The sequence below is a fragment of the Phoenix dactylifera genome, chromosome 8 (genome assembly GCF_009389715.1).
Source record: "Phoenix dactylifera cultivar Barhee BC4 chromosome 8, palm_55x_up_171113_PBpolish2nd_filt_p, whole genome shotgun sequence".
Lineage (NCBI taxonomy): Eukaryota > Viridiplantae > Streptophyta > Magnoliopsida > Arecales > Arecaceae > Phoenix > Phoenix dactylifera.
Genome location: NC_052399.1, coordinates 740,002 through 764,688, shown reverse-complemented (window position 1 = coordinate 764,688; position 24,687 = coordinate 740,002). Strand labels below are relative to the sequence as shown.

The 24,687-nt window shown below is 37.8% G+C and overlaps 1 protein-coding gene across 2 annotated transcripts; it reads right to left on the bottom strand.

Moving 5' to 3' along the window:
- Positions 1–70: 70 nt before the first annotated feature.
- On the bottom strand, positions 71–24,687 carry LOC103710995. 2 transcript variants are annotated; one of them, XM_008796953.4, is made up of 10 exons: positions 24,327–24,687; positions 22,710–24,237; positions 16,750–18,198; positions 16,053–16,411; positions 12,877–14,732; positions 12,136–12,562; positions 3,774–3,936; positions 1,517–1,620; positions 1,277–1,368; positions 71–1,179 (listed from the first exon to the last, which is right to left on the bottom strand). In XM_008796953.4, exons 1-10 carry the CDS (start codon positions 24,521–24,523, stop codon positions 1,103–1,105), a joined length of 6,252 nt encoding a protein of 2,083 aa, XP_008795175.2. In that variant the 5' UTR covers positions 24,524–24,687; the 3' UTR covers positions 71–1,102. The 2 variants fall into 2 exon arrangements, 1 of the variants encoding a protein (XP_008795175.2); XR_003386465.2 differs by lacking the exon at positions 71–1,179 and having other exon boundaries at positions 12,136–12,229; positions 12,321–12,562.

Sequence of the window (24,687 nt, the reverse complement as noted above, 5' to 3'; positions counted from 1 at the left end):
TGATGGGTGATCTTTGACTCTTTTCCTTAACTAGTCTAGCAAGCGATGCAGTGTGTATATGGGCAAATGGTGAAACATGAAACAAAATTCAGTTCTTTCTGGTGAGGCAATAATGTACTACTCCAACAGTGCATGGATTTTGATACATCATAGGGCATGAGCTGTTTGGCCAAAAAATATATATGCTTAAATAAACAAACATGAGGGAACATCATCCAATATACATCATGTTTCTAAAATTCTCCTATCACTGCACTCAGTATAATCAGCAACAATTGAATTGAACCAAAACTGACTAGACTCTGATCCAACAACGATGGATGAACATCAATAAGTAGTATTTGAAAATCTTCGACTGAGCCGGATGGAGATATAACATATAACAGAAGGCGGCCGAATCTGATATCCCGATGATTTGGAAACATTCACTAAGGTAAATATCTCCAATTGTGCAAATGATACTGGTGTTAATGCGCAAGTCCTTGAAAATGGAGACTGGTAGATCACCGCAGGCAAAAAGTACATGTATTCCAGGGTTTACAAACTCATACAGGGTATGAAGTAGGCTGTCAAACTTGGACATATGAATATTATTACATCACATTCAAAAAGTCAAATATATCCAATCGTATGTGCATATGAAACCAGTGCTAATGCCCAACTCCTTCGACAATAGGACTGGTAGATCATGGTAGGAGAAAAGTCCATTTATTCCAGGGTTTAGAAACTGATATAGGGCATGGAGTAGGCTTTCAAACTTGGCAATTCAAATACTGCATTCCACTGCTTCTTACCATCAGAATCATTTTCCCCTTTTGTTGGTCATCTGTTGCAGTCATGTCCTGCTGCAGAAATGCATAATGTGAAGGCACTGGAAGTCATATCTCTTGAATTTATCGAAAATCCAGCAGGCACGCAGAGAAGACAAATTAGCTTTGCAACAAACCAGACGGTCTTAGGCTCGGTCAAAAGGTCAGTGGCATGCCATTCTGGTAATGCTCAGTGATGATCTATGTGCTTCACCTGAAAGGTTTGGTCAAGGCACATAGGCCTAAAGAATGATATTGTACTATCAATTCTCAGGTATACGGTAACTATAACATCAGATTTTCCCTTCATACTGGAAATTCAGTCGATAGTCATGTAGCAAAGTTGCAAGAGTACTTCTGCATGGGCCCTCTGCAAAATCCACAAGACAGGTAAAATAAATAAGCCCATGCAATAAGGCATATATAAAGTTTCTGAACATCAATTTATGTGCTTCAAGATCACTAACCACCCAGTACAGTGTGAAGTTGTTGAAGATCAGCTGGTGTGCATACATCAACTAAAGAATATACACCTGGTCTCAATGCTTCATCAATCTCTCTGCAAGACAGCAGTAAGTAACCATCAGCATTAGTAAGGTAAAGCACCTATAATTTTGTAGCAGCAAGCTCGTCAAAGGAAAAAATCACATGCATAAGAACTAGCCTTATGCTTTTGATATTATCTAGTATAAGAACAAGAACCTGACCTTCTAATGCCTGTTCGATGGGGGCCATATCCTGAATAGATACTTATGTAACTGGATAGAAAGTAGTAGGAGTACCTTCCAAGGGCATCCTTCTGGTGTCTTATCTACAAAATAATAATGCCCAAAAGATACATTGTAGAACATGCACTGTCAGCATTAAAACTGATGAAGAATACAATGAATGCTTTCATAAAACCTAGAAATTAAATTGAAGGCAGAAGTGATATTTTACGGAAGTCATAAGCTTCCTTGGAAACTATATTTATTATAATTTTAACTCTCGAAAAAGTTCACGTCAAGGAAATGAATGTAGTACGAAAAAACTCGGGTGTTGTCAGCAAGGAAGATCTAGATAAGGAGATCAGTATGGATATGATAAACAATAGAAGCATCATTTCATCCAGAAATGTCATGTGGGAGCTTAGTGACACATGAGAATAAGAACAGACAAAAAGAAATTTAACCTTTACTCATAGATTATTGCCAATACAAAATCAGATTTAATTGTCCTAAAAAAACTTTTCTTCTTCTTACCCCTAGTGTAAGTATGGCTTCTATTTCTTTGTTGCATAATTCATAGGTTTGATTTCGTTCTAATCAGTGCAATTAAGTTTATCACTTTACTTCTTGAAAGCTGTTTCCATTTTGCCCGTTCTCTTTTTTAGTTTCTCCTGAGCTTGAAGAATCTACTGGAAATATTTCATTGTCAAAATAAACTGGATGCTTCATAATTTTACAGTCTTAATAGGGTATCTTATCCTTGTATGGCCCTTCTAACATCTTTGCCTGCATTGCTTAGAGATTGTAAGCATAGGTTCCATGTACCCATAGATTCTACTAGCTGATGAAACGGAATTCTAGGATGCGACAGCATATATTAAGATGCGTAGAGTGCACACATATACATATTTTTTAGTTCATCACAAGAAAAAAAATAAATGTAAATAACTAGATATGTTTCTTATAAAATCTTACTTATATTGAACCACGAGTAGAATTACATATGATCCATGAAAGTCATCATGGGTTAAACCAAAACAGCCCCTAGAAGAAGATATATCTAAGGATGCTAGAAAGCTAGACCCCAAGGAAATCCATGTCATATCACCATGTTCCATGTGTATAGAGCTGAAAATGGATTGGGTGTTAGTACGTCCGTATCCATATCCATATCCATTTCCATCCAGCTTATATAAATATGGATATTTTTCGATGCTAAAATTTGTACGGGACATGCACATGAAATGGATACTAATAACTCATACACGAATGCAGACAAAAATTGAATAATATAAACTGTTTGCATGATATGTTCCACAAGCCTCTCAACTTTCTGTCTAAACAAACAAATGAAAGTACAAGGGACGATAACAGATACTGCATCCACTTAATCACATGACTCCTTTAGTGGATCCAAATAAGTCTATTATGTTACATGATCTGGGTTATAATACTGACCCTAAGGATGCAAATACCAAATAAAAGATGCCACTTTATGGAAAGAAAGATAAAGTAAAAGCATGTTAATCTTGCCATTTATTCGCCTTAGGAGTTTGTGAGAGCTATATGGGACCAAATAGGGCCGAAATCGGACTTAGATACACATTAATTATATGCTTATCAATATACATATCTACTTCCTATAACAGATCTGGATACGTATACATATACTATTGAGATGCTATATTTTGTGTCCATAGCCAGACAGATCCAGACATGGAAATGGATCCAGATGGACACCATGCAAACCTACATTAATCACCACTAGTGTTTCTTAAGTAAATCATATGTTCTATTAACATCTTCTAGTAATGTCGTTGGTTGAAGGTAAAAAGAGTAAAGAAGATTTTATATTCCATAAAGTTAAATTAGAGGCAACTTAAATCAGGGCTGCATATTTAACAGAATACAAAAACGATGTCAGTGTCAATGTTGATACGGTAATTCAGTTGGGATGAAGAATCCATACAACATAGATCCTCGATAAAAAGTCTATTTACTTTCATTATCTTACATACAGGGGCCTCATTATTTTTATAACTCTATAATCAAATCTTATAAATTTTACATTTAGATTTAGGAGATTATCTCAACGCAGTCAATTAATCAAGCATACAGTTGAAACAATCATATTCTTACTTTAAATAATGATGCTGAAAACCATGGAAACAAAAACTAATGTTATCATTGGATTGTATCAAGCAAAGGTTGCAAGCAAAAAATATGCTACACAGGAACGTATTCTGGTATCTCAGACCTCTTCATAGATCCTCTGGAGAAAGCTGCCACATTTTATTGCTTCCTGCAGCTCCCAAGTAAAATAACCCTTTCCACTGACTAACTTAGCATCCACAGTCTCCAAACAATTAAGAAGAGTGTTTACTGAATCTTCGAGAAGACCAATGCATCGTTCAACCTCACTACAGGACAGAAATGGGGAAAGAAACATCATAACTTGAGTTGCAAAATAAAGGAATCTCTGTTAATTAACCAAACCAGCTGAAACCTAAATTGAGTAAAACCCTAAAATGCACCTTATTTAACTGCAAATAAAATTTAAAAAGCAATTGAAGTTAATAAAGAAGTGTAATATTTCTAATGCATATATGGACATGCGTAAGTACATCTACATGTGTATTAAAATATAATTGCACTAGCTTTGATAGGATGGATTAGAAAATGAGTTCCGGAACTAGCATAACATAAAGGATTGTAGCTACTTTGAAATGTAATAAATTTGGGCTGTTTCACTTGGCAATGTCACGACACCACATCCCAACACCCAAAAAAAAATCCTCTCACAACAGAAACCTGGCTATAGAACTTTATTGTGATGCGTGTTCTGTAACTAGAAGAGAGAAGGTTAGGCAGCGCTTGATTGAGAGATAAGGTGGATTAACTGAGGATTTATCCCACTATCCTGCCCAATGTTGATAACTTAGCCATGATATAGTTATTCTAGTCAACACAGGGTTAACCCACTTATCCGGACTAACTTTATTTCTTTCCTTTATTTTCTGAGGGGTATAGTTTTGTTTAATCCTTTTTGTCCATCTCTTCTGGTTCTTACCTTTCTCTTTCTTCCTTTTTGGAGAGTACACGAGCTCTTTCTATAGTTATCAGAATTGGATTGGCCTAACAAGAAAACCGGTGAACTAGCCCTTTTGATAACCCAATTCTCTTGAAAGAGGAAGTATGCAATTCAAAGACAAAATACCCAAAAACCATGTGACCTGCCAACTTTTTCCATGATTCGACTAACCAGATAATTCGAACAAAAAAAAAAAGATCAGTTACTAAACTTAAGCCAAATAACCCATTTGCGCTTAACTTATAATCCCATTCAACTAATACATTTTTAGGTATTTTGATTTATATTACTAAAGAATTATAAACCCAAAAATTTTTAATCAAGTCTGATCTAACCCTTTCTCTTCTAGTCCTCTTCAAAACAAAGGGAGAATGACATGCCCATGCCCCCTCGTCGACTCTTCTCACTAGTGAGTTACAAATCTATCAATGCCGACCGTAACTACTGCCTTCTGTGAAGTCAATCCTTCCCATTCTCTATGCTCATGTTCAATCTTTCCATCCCACTCCAGCCCCACAATCAACACCTAAGCCTAGTCCTAAATAGTCCATGACCTAGGTCGTGGTCGAGGCTTCGAACCGACGACTCCCTCACTAGCTCTTGCGAACAATAAATTAGCTCCCGTCAATCACTCAATTCCCTTCCATGCATTACCCACCGCGTGTAGGGTTTCATTATGGTGAATAGAAACCAACTTTCCTTAAAATGTAGAATCGTAGCTATCGGATGATGACACAAGATTTAGATAGATCCTAAGGCCTCCAAATTTTCATTTTAAAGAGGATCCCTCTCCCTTTCCTCTTCAAGACTCCCTTTTTGAATTTTTTCGACCTTGTATGATACTTTTTTCTTTTATGACCACTCTTATCACATCCTCCTCGAATCAGAACAATCCATACTCATAGATTTGTCTCTATGGTTATAGCATATATTTCAACAGCTGCTGGCTAGGACCACTGTATCATAACCGTCGAATTCAATCAACCGATATGGTTATTTTTTTAGTACATACCAAGAGTTGCCCATCAAAAATATGGTAAGAGTTGTTTCCCATGATTCGACCAACCAGACAATTCGAACAAAAAAAGATCAGTTACTAAATTTAAGCCAAATAAGCCATTTGTGCTTAACTTATAATCCCATTCAACTAATATATTTTTGGGTGTTTTGATTTATATCACTGAAGAATTATAAACCCAAAAATTCTTAACCAAGTTTGATCTAACCCTTTCTCTTCTAGTCCTCTTCAAAAAAGAGGGAGAATGGCATGCCCATGCCCCCTCGTCGACTCTTCTCACTAGTTAGTTACAAATCTGTCAATGCCGATTGCAACCACTGTCTTCTGTGAAGTCAATCCTTTCCATTCTCTATGCTCAAGTTCAATCTTCCCATCCCACTCTAGTCCCACAGTCAATGCCTAGGCCTAGTCCTAAATCGTCCATGACCATAAGTCGTGGTCGAGGCTTCGACCCCACGACTCCCTCACTGGGTCATGCCAACAATAAATTGGCTCCTGCCAATCACTCAATTTTCTTCCACGCGTTACCCACCATGTGTGGGGTTTCACTAAGGCGGATAAAAACCGACTCCCCCCCTAGATGTAGAATCGTAGCCATCGGATGATGACAGAAAATTTAGATAAATTCGAAGGCCTTCAAATTTTCATTTTGAAGAGGATCGCAATCAATTATTGTAATCTCCATCCGATTTTCCTCTCCTTTTCCTCTTCAAGATTCTCTTTTAGAATTTTTTTGACCTTGTACGGCACTTTTTTCTTTTACGACCACTCTTATCACATCCCCCTCGAATCGGAATAATCCATACTCGTAGATTTGTTTCTCTGTTTGTAGCATATATTTCAACATCTGCTGGCTAGGACCACTGCATCATAACCGTCGAATTCGATCAACCGATATGGTTATTTTTTTAGTACGGTCGATGAGATTTGTACATACCAAGAGTTGCCCATCAACAATATGGTAGAGTTCTTTCCCATGATTTGCCTAACCAGACAATTTCAACAAAAAAAATCAGTTGCTAAACTTAAGCCAAATAAACCATTTGCGCTTAACTTATAATCCCATTCAACAAATATATTTTTGGGTATTTTGATTTATATCACTAAAGAATTATAAACCCAAAAATTCTTAATCAAGTCTGATCTAACCCTTTTTCTTCTAGTCCTCTTCAAAAAAGAGGGAGAATGATATGCCCATGCCCCCTCGTCGACTTTTCTCACTAGTGAGTTGCAAATCTGTCAATGTCGACCGCAACCACTGCCTTCTGTGAAGTCAATTCCTTCCATTCCCTATGCTCAAGTTCAATCTTCCCATCCCCCTTCAGCCCCATAGTCAACGCCTAGGCCTAGTTCTAAATAGCCCATGACCATAGGTCGTGGTCGAGGCTTCGACCCCACGTCTCCCTCGATGGCTCTTGCCAACAATAAATTAGCTCCCGCCAATCACTCAATTTCCTTCCATGCATTACCCACCGCGTATAGGGTTTCGTTAAGGCGGATAGAAACCGAATCCCCCCAGATGTAGAATCGTAGCCATCGGATGATAACACAAGATTTAGATAGATTTAAAGGCCTTCAAATTTTCATTTTGAAGAAGATCGCAATTAGTTATTGTAATCTACATCCGATTTCCCTCTCCCTTACCTGTTCAAGATTCCTTTTGTACGACACTTTTTTCTTTTACGACCACTCCTATCACATCCCCCTCAAATTGGAACAATCCATACTCGTAGATTTGTCTTTCTGTTTGTAGCATATATTTCAACAGCTGCTGGCTAGGACCATTGCATTATAACCGTCAAATTCGATCAACCGATATGGTTATTTTTTTAGTATGATCGATTAGATTTATATATACCAAGAGTTGCCCATCAACAATACAGTAGAGTTGTTTCCCATGATTCGACTAACAAAAAAAAAGATCAGTTACTAAACTTAAGCCAAATAACCCATTTGCGCTTAACTTATAATCCCATTCAACTAATACATTTTTGGGTATTTTGATTTATATCACTGAAGAATTATAAACCCAAAAATTCTTAGTCAAGTCTGATCTAACCCTTCTAGTCCTCTTCAAAACAGAGGGAGAATGACATGCCCATGCCCCCTCGTCGACTCTTCTCACTAGTGAGTTGCAAATCTATCAATGCCGACTGCAACCAATGCCTTTTGTGGAGTCAATCCTTCCCATTCCCTATGCTCAAGTTCAATCTTCCCATCCCACTCCAACCCCACAATCAACGCCTAAGCCTAGTCATAAATAGTACATGACCATAGGTCATGGTTGAGGCTTCGACCCCACGACTCCCTCGCTGGCTCTTGTGAACAATAAATTGGCTTTCGCCAATCACTCAATTCCCTTCCATGCATTATCCATAGCGTGTGGGGTTTCATTAAGGAGGATAGAAACTGACTCCCCCCAGATGTAGAATCTTAGCTATCGGATAATGACACAAGATTTAAATAGATTCGAAGGCCTTCAAATTTCCATTTTGAAGAGGATCACAATCAGTTATTGTGATCTACATCCGATTTCCCTCTCTCTTGCCTCTTCAAGACTCCCTTTTTGAATTTTTTCGACCTTGTAAGACACTTTTTTTTTTATGACCACTCTTATCACATCCCTCTCGAATCGGAACAATCCATACTCGTAGATTTGCCTCTCTGTTTGTAGCATATATTTCAACAGCTGCTGGCAAAGACCACTACCTCATAACCATCGAATTCGATCAACCAATATATTTTTTTTCAGTACGGTTGATAAGATTTGTACATACCAAGAGTTGCCCATCAACAATACGGTAGAGTTGTTTCCCATGATTTGACTAACCAGACAATTCCAGCAAAAAAAAAATCAATTACTAAACTTAAGCCAAACAACGCATTTGCGCTTAACTTATAATCCCATTCAACTAATACATTTTTGAGTATTTTGATTAATATCACTGAAAAATTATAAACCCAAAAATTCTTAATCAAGTCTGATCTAACCCTTTCTCTTCCAGTCCTCTTCAAAAGAGAGGAAGAATGACATGCCCATGCCCCTCGTCGACTTTTTCTCACTAGTGAGTTGCAAATTTGTCAATGCCGACCACAACCACTGCCTTGTGTGAAGTCAATCCTTCCCATTCCCTATGCTCAAGTTCAATCTTCCCATCCCACCCCAGCCCCACAGTCAACGCCTAGGCTTAGTCCTAAATAGCCCATGACCATAGGTCGTGGTCGAGTCTTCGACCCCATGACTCCCTCGTTGGCTCTTGCCAACAATAAATTGGCTCCCGCCAATCACTCAATTCCTTTCCATGCGTTACCCACCGCGTGTGAGGTTTCGTTAAGGCAGATAGAAACCGACTCCCCTTAGATGTAGAATCGTAGCCATCGGATGATGACACAAGATTTAGATAGATTCAAAGGCCTACAAATTTTTATTTTGAAGAGGAACGCTATCAGTTATTGTAATCTCCATCCGATTTCCCTCTTTCTTTCCTCTTCAAGACTCCCTTTTTGAATTTTTTTCGACCTTGTACGACACTTTTTTCTTTTACGACCACTCTTATCACATCCCCCTCGAATCGGAACAATCCATACTCGTAGATTTGTCTCTTTGTTTGTAGCATATATTTCAACAGCTGCTGGCTAGGACCACTGCATCATAACCGTCGAATTTGATCAACTGATATGGTTATTTTTTTAGTACGGTCGATGAGATTTGTACATACCAAGAGTTGCCCATCAATAATACAGTAGAGTTGTTTCCCATGATTCGACTAACCAAGCAATTCCAACAAAAAAGATCAGTTACTAAACGTATGCCAAATAACCCATTTGCGCTTAACTTATAATCCCATGCAACGAATACATTTTTGGGTATTTTGATTCATATCATTGAAGCATTATAAACCCAAAAATTCTTAATCAAGTCTGATCTAACCCTTTCTCTTCTAGTCCTCTTCAAAAAAGAGGGAGAATGACATGCCCATGCCCCCTCGTCGACTCTTCTCACAAGTGAGTTGCAAATCTATCAATACCGACCGCAACCACGTACTTCTGTGAAGTCAATCCTTCCCATTCTCTATTCTCAAGTTCAATCTTCCCATCCCACTCTAGCCGCATAGTCAACACCTAGGCCTAGTTCTAAATAGTCCATGACCATCAATACCAATCCCCCCCACCCACCTCTTTCCATGGTCTTGAGCCTCTGCCCTTGCCGGAAAGCCCTCTCTCACCACCTCCTTGATTGTTAAATATTCAATTTTTTAATATGTACTCATTCAACCAATCCTTTGGGCATTGACTTGGTGACTTGGATCCTTGGTTGGGCCAATGCCCAGTCCAAGTCTGATAATTATGGACCTTTCCATGGCTAACATCCAAATTCCACACTATTGGATTTGATCCACCCTCTGACCACCATTGGCCACTGCCTTTGGTTATTTCCCTTCCGTCGGCTCTTTGAATCCATGTATGTCATTATCAATCAATCTATAACCATCTACAATCGACACAAACTTGATATAGCCAAATAATCTAGCCAGTGATGGAAAGCTATGGAGGGAAAGCCTTGTATCTCATTTCTAGCCCTTATGCCAAGGGAATCCATCTTCACTCGCCTGGACAAGGGCATCATTCCTAACAATGATTACCAAGAACAATGGAAAATCCAACAAAACAATATTCGCTCTTAACCTAAAAATAACAGCACTGTGGAAGGATTTTGAGGGATAAGGATAGCTGCCCCACCCTTTCCAATCTTGCAATTAGACATTATTAGAGCCACCTTACCGATCATAGATCCATGCAGCATATGTTTAATGCTTTGAATCATCAACATTACAAAAAAAAGTGCAGAAGATTTATTGTCCTTATAGAAATGACTCTCGACTACCTCAACCTAACTTTCGAATTCACAAACTTACAAGACAACAAACAAATCTGGCATTCCTTCATGGTGCAACGCCAAATGTTAGCCGACCAAGGTCATGAACTTATTCAGCCAAACGGCCAAGAAGTTTGCTTAAAAAGATATAGAATTCATTGACCTTGCAATCTAGATTCACCCACACCAAAAATGTCTTGGCAAAGAGGGTGATAACAAGCTAATGGTATGGAATTTGGCTAAAATCTACAGGAGATCATCTCTAAGCAGTGATCTTAACGATTCTTATAAAATAGAAATGTTGAATTGCCTAGCTTTAAGATGGTGCTTATTAGATCTAAGAAATATTTTCACTTTGATCTCCTCTTCAATTTCTTCATATGGAGTTAACAACATAAGTACAGCCTCACTGAAATTCCAATATACCCATTATATCTAGCTTTAGATGTTGTGTTTCTAAGAATTATTTTCATGATACCTCTTCTTCAAATTCTCCAAAAACTTCAATTGAATTAGCCTTCCAATATAAGCATAGCCTCTTTGAAATTCCATATACCGATTATGTCGAGCTTGTAAGCACTGTCGTTATCAAATCAAAGAAATATTTTCACCACTAACTCCTCAAGTTCTCGAAAAACTTCAGTGGATTGGCTGTCCAGTATAAGCATGACAGATGAAGACTTTTAAAGGAGTAACAAATTTAAAACACAATAGGAGAAGAAAGAATTAATGAGAAATCAAATAGCTGGAACTCTTGGAAGGAGATTAGAATACTTAAAAAATCTATCCAGTTCCTCAAGAGGGTAGCATGTAGACTTTGCATACAAGGCATGAAGAAGAAATGTTTTTACTGGCATGGAGTTTCTAGTTGGCTAATGGACAATTGCCAATTGGCAGGTAGGAACCCCTCTTGTGCAAGCATCCAATTAAAATAAAAGGAATATGGACTTCCAGCAAATATTACTCTCTCGTGCTTTTGAGTCCTCTTGTGTGGGTGCATACCTAATGGCTTGGAGGTGTCTCTCAACGTCTAGCATGAAGAAGAGTCTAAGCCTAACTGCAAAGTAGAAGGGAAGTATGATCCCAGCAATGCGCATAAAGGAACTTGAAGAACTGACCCCCAGGCATATGCAAAAGATTAAGTTTGAGAATAAAATTATGATGTGAACTAATCAAGCGCCATGTATTCTTCTCTTCTTTATTATTTGTAAATTCAAATTTTAATACCATCGCTTATGACAACACTTAAACCAACTTTACTGGCACTTTTAGATAACCATGACCAGTTCGCAAAAGAGTCCAATAATGTAACTTTATGATCTTTGCAATTGTTTTCCTTCGATGTCATTATATATCCGGGCTAGAATTACCTTGCAAACTTATTTAGGAAGAGCACATACAATAGTAGTCTTGTTGAAGGCCATGGCCTCCAGTTCACTGTCAATTAAATCAAGAGCCCCTACGATGGACGAAAACGTATTATCCCAGAATTAATTTGCAACAATTTGAACAGGAATTCAAAATTAATCTATCAGGAACTTATATAGACATTCATTTAAATTTGAAAACAATATGCTTCAAGTGAAATATTACAGAACAAACAGGGATAAAAAGAGAGAAAAAAATATGCATACCGTTTCTGGTGCTTCAGAGTGGTACATAATAACATGCAGCATGAAGCATATAAATCAATGGAGAACTGCCGATCAACCACACAGTGATGCGCATCTGTTAATGATGTTTCTTCCTGGTTATTGGATATGAAAGGATGACATTTGACATGAGAAGCTCTAAGGTGATGGAAGTCTTTGAAAAGTACCATTGGTACATGCAAGCACTGGCTTGCAAGACATGAATTCATTTGAAAAGAGGACCTTCTAGCAACAGTTGTAAGAACCTCAACACACATAAGAATGACTGACCCTGCATCTGGATTGACATCACTTTTATTATACACTAGCTTCCCCGCATAAAAAATTGTTGGGCCCTGGAGGTGCAAAATTATATTGAATAAAGCGCCAATTAGATTTGGGATGTTTTTCTTCATAACACGCTTGTGTCCTGGAAAGCAAGCCTAAAGTCAGAACAAACCATTTATATATAATCTGATAACTGATCAAATATTTCATTTCATAGCACACTAAAAATATCGCAGCCAATACAATTATTCATTAATACATGTCAAGCATTTTTGCATAGGAATGCACCCTTTTGGGGATTTTTACAGATAAGCATCATACATAATCCCTCACTTTACCTCATCGAAATTGACTAATGGTTTTTATTAGTAAAATAATTTTTAAATCATCTATTATTTAATGGAAATTGGTGTTATCTTCTTCAATGAACAAGGAAAAGATCAAACTATTCATTACCTGAGATAGATTCGAGAACCAAATCCAAGCAGTCAATCCCAGCTGCAACAACTGAGGATACCTTTCCTCCATTTACATTGCCAGTATTTATTTCATAGACCGCATTGTGACCTTCCTGCACCCCAACCAATGCTCTTTCTATTGCTTGTACAGCTGCCTTCAGATGCAATGTCAGAGGTGTGCTAATAAATTTTCTAAATGACATCCTAAGTCTAGCTTTAAATGCATCTATGCTGCATTGTCCATGATCAAGAAATTGCATATCACTCCCACTTGATTCTTTCTGAGACTGGAGCATCTTTGTGTTTGATCCTGTCTCATGAGAAGACAGAGTTGCAGCCTTCCCTTGGAAGGAAATACATCTCCCTATAGCCCTCAAATGAGAATGTATTATCTGAGCAAACACATTGTTAGACAAGGTAGGATCAGCTAAACTAAAATAATTCCCAACAACTTCAAGATATTTTACTATGCCATCAACCCAAATAAAAATAAAGGGATCTGGCATGTCAACCATTTCTGCTACTCCCCGTAAAACAATATGAGAAGTTCCAATAAGAATAGCCATTGGTTTTGATGCCAGGTGACTACAGTTAAATTGTGAAGCCAAATATGTAGAAAATGGTAACATGCATTTCAACTTGAGAATAGCTGCAGATGCATTAAAAAGATGACTGAGTGTAAATGCTATCTGACGGCTTTCACCTTTCAACAGGTTATGTAATAGAGGTTTGTTCAAATGTTGGAGATTAGATAAATCAATTGCATGAATGCCATTAAAAGCATTGGCTACATGATTTGCATGCGCAGATAATGGTATTTGCTCCAATGATCTTGAACCCTTCGTATGCTCGTAGTCTGAAGGGTTTTTACTGTCATGATCATAACCAGATGCAGAGGACTCGGGCCTTTCACTTTGCTTATGTGTCTTGAGATGATTTTCAGCAAAAATTTCAACTTCACAACATGAACATTTAGCAGCACTTCCCACAAGCACATCCAAGCTTAAGAAACCATTATCACAATTCCACTCGGGAAGATGTTTGAGGAAATCTATCCCTTTTCTGTTATCCACAAGCAATATATTCAGGCACAAGTTTACAAAATTCTCAAATACAGAAATGTAACTGCTGAGTTTAGATACACACCAAGGCATCAATGTCAATGACTGTGGTTTTCCCTTGGAGCAGTCCTTGTATGAGCTATCTAAGGCTGATGCCAGGCCCCATAAAAAACTCTGGGAGCAAGATACGATAGATGATAACTTATTCCAGCTCAAAATACTGAAGCAAGCTTCTGGTTTGATCGCATATATACCACTTTCCAAAGTTACAGGTAAATTTTTCGTCTGATCCATCAAGATGTCAGCCATAAGTTCTATGCTTTTCCATGTTTCAATATAATCAGAAGTGACAGAGTACTCATCACCTTCATTTAGACTATCCTTTCCACCAGGCACATCATGCACTGGCAGGTTCATGGGGAGCTTTTCATTATTTATTAAGGAGGATATTGCAGAATTCATCTGTTCTTTGCTTATTGTCAGAAAAAGGTAACAAGTATGATCTATTAATGAAAAAATCATATTTTCCACCTGATTAGAATAGTTCTCTCCGAAAAAGGTTTTTGGCAATCCACCTATTTCATAGACTGACTTCAAAAGCCACAAAATAGAAGATGGGCAGTTAAATAAAGTGCATAAATACAAGGATTGCCTGGCTTCTGAATTCCCTTCAACTGATGCCATAACCAAATATTTCATGGCCCTTCTGCAGGATATAAATAATTTGAAAAGCTCATATGGGCTGCAGATAACAGATTCACCACAGTAGCTTAACAAGCTTGAAACCACTAGCCTGGGACAATCAATAAATGGCATCATCAGCAAGAAGAGATATAGAAGATCAGATTGTGAATCTAAGACAAATTCTTTAAAAATCCAAAATGACCAAATCTAAACACTTGAATGGACTGATTTGTGGGCAACAATTTCCTTAAGCTCATAGCATAGCCGAGAAGTATGTACATACAACTGTTAAACAACTTTCAAATATTTTGGATTATTTTCTGCTAAAAATCTACTCACATAGAGTTCAATGATGTCCTAATGCGGGACTACAAAGAGTTGAACTCATAGGCTACAGCTTAAATTTCTTTGAACAGTAATATAAACAATCAGAAAATAAGTTTGAGCACTTTAGCTTCAACCACAAGAATTCAGCTGCTTAAATTATAAAACTTAAAAATTACATATCTGTAGTCTGAGCTTAGAACTCCAATTAAAAACCATACTAGCACATATGGCCTCAAAAAGAACAAGAAAAACAAGATACCGTTAGACTGCAGAGGATTTTCACCTCAATTCCACTAATTTCATGCTAATTTGCAGTTGCAAGTTTACAATGGAATCACTCTAAAAGTGTGTTGTTGGCACCTCACCAACACTAATCTTGAACAAGAAAAGACTATACAATGCAATTTCTGCAATACTAACTAGCAGTTGCATTTTTAATTAATTCGCTCCACTGGTGTGTCATCTCGTATGGTTATGTCATGTCAAAGATTTCATGGCTTCTCTGATTAGTTTTATCTTCTTTTACCCAGTACAGTGAGCCACAGAGGCATGAGCAGCAATTGTGGAAACCCACTCCAGAGCATCTACTATATAGATGCCATAACAACTATTATGATAACAGAGATAACAAATTTATAGCTTCCAACTGATATAAATATTCCTTATAGGCCTTGCGTTCTCCAAACTTTCTTATAAGGCCCCACATTAAATATTTTAACCCTTCTTTAGATAAACATTATAGAATTTTTATGATATCCTTTACTTTAAAATGGCCAAAAAGCCCTACTCCATGTTTCATTACTGGCATGAACCAAAGTGGTTACAACTGAGACAAATTTGCAATTTACAGATTGCATGTGATACAAGCCTGAACAAAAGTTGTTGCAATATTATAATTTTAGGGAGAGATGAAGCAGTCAATTAAATAACTGAAAGAAAGCACAAGTTAAAATTGGGATTATAAATAAGAAGAAATTTCCCAAGGACTAGCTAAAATACATGTAATCTCAAATTCACAAATCCCTCTATCACATCAAAATTTAGAGAACACATTACAGTTACAGCAAGTAAGAATGGAAACAAAAGGAGAGGGCAAGCTTACCTTTCAAGATTGAGTATGTAACTTGCATAAAGTGAGAAAGTTTTAGCATTTACGTGAATTCCAGGCATTTTACAGAAGAGATTAAGCAAATTTTCACAGGTTTTGAGTTCCACACTGGGGGAAGAAAATGATTGTTTCTCGCCACCACAAAGGTTATAAGACATGTTTGAAGAATGACCATGCAAAGCATGCCCATCAACCATATTGACCCTTGGCTTTGGATCTAGCATCTTCAAGATCTCTGACCAATCTGGCAAGGAACTCAGATCAATATCATTTGCCCAGCTGTGTCTCATTATAGGAGAAAGTGCTTTCTTCATAATACGGCAAAATCTTGATGGAAAATGCTTGGATACAACCTGAAGGATAAATTAAAAGAAACAATTATAAGATGCCATTGTTAGCAACAAGAAGACTAATAGGTTCCACAACAAGCGAATAAGGTGAAAATTTAACTGAAATCTTGATGGAAAATGCTTGGATACAACCTAAAGGATAAATTTAAAGAAACAATTACAAGATGCCATTGTTCGCAACAAGAAGACTAATAGGTTCCACAACAAGTGAATAAGGTGAAAATTTAACTGAAAACAGTCATCAATTTTAGAAAGTTGACCCAATGCTTGATCATTCAAAACAAGAGTTTTTGTCGATGGGTAAAAGAGAGCTTTATCTGTTGTCCAATGCATTTACTTACTGTTTGGTCATATAGAAGAGTATCGTTGAGAATTCCCAGTGAAATATTGCGTGCAGTAACTTTCTTGCAGAGAGGTTCACATGTGCTCTGCTCTCTGACATCACTGTAGTAGCTTCCAGATGGCAAAGAAGAATGTATTAATTGAGACAAAAATTCCTTCAGATCCTTATTAGTAGCATGAGTGCACCAAATATCAATATTTTGGCAAAGAAGCCACCAAATTGCAATTGGGAGGGTATTCTCATTCAATGAGCAAACACCCATATCCCAGGCATCTTCATAGGAAAACAATAGTGTTTCAGTCTTACCAGTTTCATCACTCTGGCTGTATATACATTTTTCCTCTGAGGCTAGCATTGGTAGGTATCCAGTTATGAAAGCGGTCAGCCCAGCTGCCTCCTGCCTGGAAGCAGTGGCGAGTCGCTTCCACTTTTTGCTTGACTTGTGTCCATGAGGACTTCGAGGCAGCTGCATATGTACTAAACGTTCATCCCGTTCTTGCAAGAACTGAAAAGCTTTAATATTTCTGTTCAAATCATTAAGCCTCTGGATAGCCATTACATGCAATACATAAACAAGGGGTCCAGAGCCTGCCGAACTGCTTGACAGAAAAACTTCTGAAAGAGTCTGGATGACATCCAAAAGGGAAATGGAAGGTTTAAGTACCCAGGAGAAATAGCCTTCATCCATATGCTTAGGCTTCTCAGTCCATTCTATTCCACAACAAACAGTAAACAAATACCCCATTTCTTCTGATGCCTTTCTTGATGAATTAGGTGGCATGAGGCTGATTGATTGTCGGTATAGGCTTCTGCAGGCTATGTACATCCGGAAGAATAAAATAAATACCCAGGACATACTAAATGGTGTTGCACACAGTCCACTTTCACATTCATATTTGGATAAATCTGTGCCTATAAGAGAAAAAAGGAGTTTGTTAACACCATTTGATTGATTTTGCACCAACTGACTGAAGCTTGGTCTTATTGATTTCATCAAGTTCTCAACTGATTTTCCTATTAAAATACTATTTGTTGCTGTGACAGTTAAGGAATCCAACACAATCGTGTATACTTCCGACAGAACTTTTCCAAGAAGTTCAGCTTGCAGATCTATATCCAGTATGCTGCTATTTAAGGTGTTCGCTTTTCCCGGATTCAGAACATCATCCCCTAAGGAACTATGTCTCATCCATTCCAGTGAATCTGCAAGATCTACATTCAGTTGCTGTAAGCACCCACTGACTTGTCGTTCTGGTATTAACTTGATAGCATTAGAAATGGCAAGTCGAAATGCTTGTGAACATAACAAAGTTGCCAGTGATTTTTGACACGCTTGAGAGGATAAAGGCAAAGAAGCAACAAATATAGAATGACCTGCTGAACCAGCATCACCAGCAACTCTGAAGAGTCTCACAGCTTTACACAGTGCAAAAATGGGACTACTTACCTACAAGACAGACAAGAATAACAAACAAAGACATGCCAAGTTACAAATTACAAGAAGCCAAAAGAAAAATGCAGAAAGAACAGAAAGGAATCCAATTTTATTAGAAAAATTACAGAAAAGATTTGGTTTTGGATATTATCATTTGAGACATTGACTTTTCGAAGTGCACATGCATGACTATCTCTAGAATACCATCACACACCAAAACTAATGGTATAACGACAGCACAAAAGGTGATCAGATGAATAAAGGTGAAAAGCATGTCAAGAAATGCAATAAACTTGGAGCTTTTTCCTTGGAAAATTTGTTGCTGTGCTTAGAAGCATTAGATAATAAGGTTGAGTTATGTGAGATTGGAACGGTTCTTTTTTCTAAAAAATAGTCTTGAATCGAATGGGATCACAACAGTCCATCAAATACCACTTCCCCTCAAATGTTTTGCATGCACCCCTCAGTATTATAATTCGAGCTTCCAAGGGGTGACTATCTTTGTTCAATCATCACCTCCATAAATACTTGATGCTTCAGTAAATATGACCCTCTTAGGGTCAGTTTGACCCGGCTCTTTCTCTCTCCCTGTATAAGAGAGAAACAACAGAAATACACCAACCAAAAGTACAAGTGCATCTATCAACTTAACATGGATAAGAGATGTTGTATGAGACAAGATCACAGATACTTATTAAGTTTTGCTTTCACTCAAATGCCTTGGGCATGCCCAATATTAGCATATAAAAATCTATATACCCATTGCCACATGGAATGCAAAAGGTTTGCATGCTTCCAAAGGTAATGATCATAAACGTGTTGATTAAAACAGGTCAGTAGGTTAAAAACATGCAGGAACTGTAAACAAAGGAAGAAGCTTTGAGTAATCACTTCATGCTGTGTGATTTTGCCTGCAGTGTTTGGTGCAGAATCAGAAGTGTGGTAACAAACGGGTGATTCCTGGTTCAGTCTAAGAAAGGGAAAGAAGCAATGATATAGAGAACAAAATCAAGTTTAATTATGTGGCTACAGGTTATGGATACATGGGAAATACAAAAAAAATTTACCAGAAAAACAAAATAATTAGACACCAGGTTTCAGTTTTGATATATAATAAGCAGAACATTTAACAGGGTTCCATCATATTTCGATAGAGAACACCTTTAAATTTGTTAAAGCATGGAAAGTAACAGGAGTCAAGCATAAAGAATGTGGATTTTCCTTGAAGAAGGTTTCAAGTGGATGTAATTCTTGGCTTCAATGATGTTTCACCTTTGCATTCCTGCAACTTCACATGCGACAGCTTTTCTCATTCTTCTTTGTAACTTAGCAAGCCCTTTTCCCCTCATCATATTTAGGGGCGGGCACATTCTCTCTAGATGCAATTATTTCAATTTATAAACAAAGTCTTGTCAACTCTCATTCACTTTTCTTGAGTAAATGCCTCCCTTGGATCTTCTATGTCTGACCCTACTGGTAGTAGGATCACAATAACTGACTAAAGGAACAAACAGATATGGATTCATCAAAAAAAGTATGAAACAGAAAAGGAATTTTAAAAAGAATAAAGGTACAAAGATTTAGGTGGAAAGGGAGGCAAAAAATAGGATTCTCAAAAGGAAGGAGTTTGGGGTCAAGAATAACAAAACCAAAAATATTTTAACACAGATGCTCCCCAATAAGTGCTAGAGAACTCTTGTATACTGAGTAGTGTGATGGATATTGATGAAATATTATTCCATTCACACGACTAAGACCATGCTGTAGAATTGGTACACACCTCATTACTTGGTTATCATAACCACAAAGCAAAACTCTTTTGGTTGCAACAACGAACCAAAGCAACAAATGGATACAAACTGAATTACTATTTTAGCCGCTTGAGATTCCCAATTCAACTGGATGGGGACCATGAGAAAGTTATCAATCGAATTGTAGTCAACGTAGATGAAATTAAGATACAAGTTGGAGAGCTTCCTAATAATTGTATACCAATTTCACCTCATTAAATTAAAAAACATAAATAAAATCATGCTTAGATATTAAACTTCTAGGAAGCAAAAAAACACCATGCGACAGATAAAAGAATATAACAAGTCATAAGCTATTCGCTGAGCTATCTTAAATAGTTTTCTGGGACTAATTAGTATGCATGGATAAATGACAATGAAGTTTGAATTTATTTCTTTGTATTAAAATATTTTCCAGCGATAAAAAAGATGATTTGTCATGGAATGGGTGGCATGTGGATGGAGTCACTTCAGATCCTGCAAAGATTCAAGTCAGAGTTTGATTTGTAATATCATATCCAAATTCAATTAATAAACAGATTTAGTAAAAATCCATATCCAGTTTCAGTTTGAATTATGTAAAGATACAGGTGTCTATGCAAACTATTTCAATTAAATAAAATGATAATTATGATACTATATATTATTAAAATATTAAAATGTGTTTGGATTCTCCAAGGACCTAACTTTGATTTGATAGTTGGTCAATCTGATTTCAGGATCAGAAGTCAATCCAACAAGGTTTTAGGATTGATATCTAGAAATTAAATATTCTAAGACCAGTTTGAAGCAGATTATTGGGTTATTATGTTCCATTTCCAACTTCATCAGGGAGATTTCTTTACAAGAAATAAACTGGATTCTTTTCACTCCACAAATTATGCTAAATTCAGCAGACAACAACACTTGTATCTGCTGTCTTTTTTCTTTTCATTTTAATTGCATTTTTTTATTTGTTAACTATACATGGCAATGATTTGCCACTCAATGAACCATAAAGAACTTTACCCTGTGTTTGGCTATATACCATACGATAGGAGAAAAGAAAGAGATGAGGCTAGGAGATGAGTGAACAAGTAGAAAAAATAAAGAAACTAAAATGAAACTCAAAAATGTATTGTATGGTTTCTTAGAAAGTTCGGAAAAAAAAACTAAAACAAAGTTAATTTTTTATTCTGTTCAATACAATATTGACATTGGTTAAGAGGGTGAGCCATGGCGCATCAGTCAAGTTGCTCCATTGTGACCTAGAGGTCATCGGTTCAAAACATGAAAACAACCTCTCAGAATGCAAGGGTATTATTGTATACATTTGCCCCTTCCCTAGACCTTGCAATGGTGGGAGTTTCGTGCACTAGGCTATCTTTTTTTACAACATTCACATAGGTTGCTTGGATTAGCATGATAATGACAAATAATCGATGTAGAGAGCAAAGGTGAAGCCCTGTCTCAATGGAGAATAAGTAGGGGATATCTCACCCACCCCCCACCCCCCACCCCACCCCCAAAAAAAAGAAAAAAAACAAAGTGTGCCAAACACCTAAAAAGGGGAGGGGAATAGGCTTCTACTATGGGAGGGGATAGGTGGTAGACAAAGGCATAATTTTGTTCCACCATTTGAGTGGAGTAGACTTACACCATGTAAGACAGGAAAGTTATTCCCTTTAATAACTTTTTTTGCCCCGATCCACTCCCTAAACATAAAAAAGTGAGAGGGCAAGTTCGCCCTTGTGATGAAATCCAAGTCATCGGGAAATCCAATGCACATTAAGTTCACTTTATCCCGCATAATGAGTTCTATCCCTCCAACAGTATCTAGATCAGTTTTCCTTATCCCTTCAAAATTTAATCTGCAACCAAATGCAGCCTAAGGCAGTTATGGCATCGGTGGTGGTGATGGTGGATAGTAAGAGTTGATGAAGAAAAAGGCCAATTGTTTTTAACCTACTTTTCTTTCTTTCTTTTGCTACATGGAAGCAATCTTGACCACATAAGGAAACCTTCTTTAGCACTTCCCCAGTTTTATCTAATATTGAATTTTCTCTTAGCATGGTGGCTAGCAATATTCCATCTCATTTGAAAATTTATGTTAACATTGTCATCAAAATCCTGTACTCATGTCTGACTGAAGAAAAATATTGCCCTCAGAAAACTTGATCCTATATTCATTGATCAAATGAATCATCCATAAGGGACTGACTGGTAACAACTAAATTTGATAAAAAAACTCATAACTCAGTAAAAGGAAAACAATGAGTAAATCTAATCCAATTATGCAGGTCGCTTGACCGAAATATTCTAAAGCTACACTGATAAATGTAAACATGATTTGACCGTAAAAGAAGCTTAGAATATTGGTTTTATTGTCTAGTCATGATGTCGACGTGATCCTCGGTCATGTAGATGCAGTTGAGATGTCAGCAGCAAATTCATCACATCATCTTTTTATACTAAAGAAAAAAAATGCAGAGTATCAATGAAGTGTGAAACAGATCAGCAACAAAAAGCCAATGGCTCTGTAGTACATAACAACATTAGCAGGAGTACAACACATCACAGCAGAAAATGGCATTATAAAATGCCATCAAGATGCAAAACTCAGCATGAGGTAACTTTGCACAGGCCATGTTTAACAGAAAAGCGATTCTCATATATGTAACGTAATAACAGTTTTTTATTTTTGGGGGCCGACAATTGACAATCATAACTATTCACAAAGAATACACAACTGACCTGGCGAAGCTCACTGAAGACATTAATTACTTGACACCCAAGGTTTAAAATCTCCGAAACTAACAAAGAAAGCGGCTTTGTATCCACTACAGATAAATGGACAGCCAAGTATGAGAACGTCATGAGCCACAATTTTATTAGGTCATCCCCAACAGCCCTATACTCAATTTCCAGAAAATACTCCACCGCAACAAAAACCTCACTCGCTATCAGAGGCAGCACCTTTTTGACTCTTGCATCATCCTTATGCAAAGCCGATAACCAAAACAGATAAATTTTGCTTGAAATGGAAATAATTGTGTCATAGACCTCTTTCAAGAATTTATAATGGGTTCCTTCAGATGTATCCTTTGTACGTACATAAATCTTCTCTTGAATAAAACTTGCAAGAGTTTCATTGACGGACTTGAGCATGCAATGAGTTTCTACCAATCTGAGCTCTAACGCTTCTCCCAGTTCCAAGAATTCCAGTTGGGTGCACCTTTTGCATTCTAGCAACAGGGGTTCCATAAAATGCACAAATACTTCAAAGAGTGGCTTATTAGTTTCCTGAGCTTCTTCAGAGATCTCGCCACCTGTCCCTGAAGAATGGTCACCTTTCGATGCCAATGAAGCTCCTTTATGATTCTTAAGTCTGATGACAAATAAACGAAAGAGGTGTCCAAAACCACCGAGCAACACTGCCTTCTTCTCTGCTATGATCTTCTCTAGTCTCTGAAAGAAATGTCTGTGATAGCTCTCATTGATCCCCTTCAGTTCCCTGGCATCATGCTTTGTGCTTGAGCTCTTCAAACTTAAAAATCCGCTAATATGGATAGGATGAAACAGCCCATTTGACAAGACATCTTCAACCATCCTCAACAAGCTTCCAACTTGTCGACCTTTGCTGCCACCAAGTCGTAAGTGCAGTAATACCAACAAGTCCAACAGCAGGTCAAGGAGTCTATCTACAAAGACACGAAAGACATTTCTTGGATTCGGATGAAATCTCAGAAACCTAGAAAAGTGTTCAAGTAGAAGACTGGTAATGCTTAAGAGGACTTCAGCATGGGAAGAGCCATGCTCTTCATTTGCTGAAGCCCTGCGGACAAGATTAACAACCTCCACAGCGCATGAAACCCATAATTCTGCACCAGCATTATAGAAGGCTCTGCCATTGGATTCGAAAAGCAAAGAGAGGCACTCCAAAACCTGCTGAAAGAATATACCAGACTCTTCCTCATCCGACATACCATCACCATTGATTACCAGTAATGCATGCCTTGAGGTACGAGTAATAGCTCGAAGTAGATTCGGGGAAATAACAACTGATGACTTCTCTATACAGAACTTCAGAATAAACCAACTTCTATAGTTCAAACAAGGATCGAAAAGTTCCGAGCTTTTCTTACTATTATCACAAGATATCAAGACGGGCTGTATCCAATCACTTAGAAAGGATGCCAAACGCGAGACTCCGACCGGCTCCGGCCCTCGACCACTGAAATCACCTCTCGATCTCACAAAATCAAAAGCTAGCTCGACCTTTCTGCATCAAATTCATTACCGAACCGAATCAAATCACAGACAAAAAGGAAAAACAGAAAAAAGAGATGGTTTCAGGCGTCAAGAACCGACCTTTGGAGGGGGAGATCTTTGCTCTGGAGGGAGAGGATGAGGTCGAGGTTTGCCCAGACTCCATTAAGCTTGGCCTTCTTCTTTTGGTCGCGACTCCCTTCTCCTTCTTGTTCTTGGGGTCCTAGTGGATGGGTCTGGGGTCGTTTTCTCTTGCCATTCTTGGAGGTTTCCGAGGAGACTGGATCGGAGCACGCCATTTTTCCGAGCTCGAGATCGAAGAGAGGAGGAAAGGAGGATTTGGACGAGCCCGGTCTTCGAACCTCGAGAGGGAGAGAGATGGCGGGTAGACGCAAGGGGAGGACCCGGCGGGGAGGGGAAGGGGTGCGGGCGGTGTTGGGGTATGCACTAGGGTTTTTCGAGC

Coding starts and splice junctions, on each gene's coding strand:
- LOC103710995 (XM_008796953.4), bottom strand. CDS start 24,523: ATGGCGTGCTCCGATCCAGTCTCCTCGGAAACCTCCAAGAATGGCAAG. Junction 18,199..22,709: donor TCTTCAGTGAGCTTCGCCAG/GTCAGTTGTGTA, acceptor TCTGTCTTGTAG/GTAAGTAGTCCCATTTTTGC. Junction 1,621..3,773: donor TCCAGAGGATCTATGAAGAG/GTCTGAGATACC, acceptor ATTATTTTGTAG/ATAAGACACCAGAAGGATGC.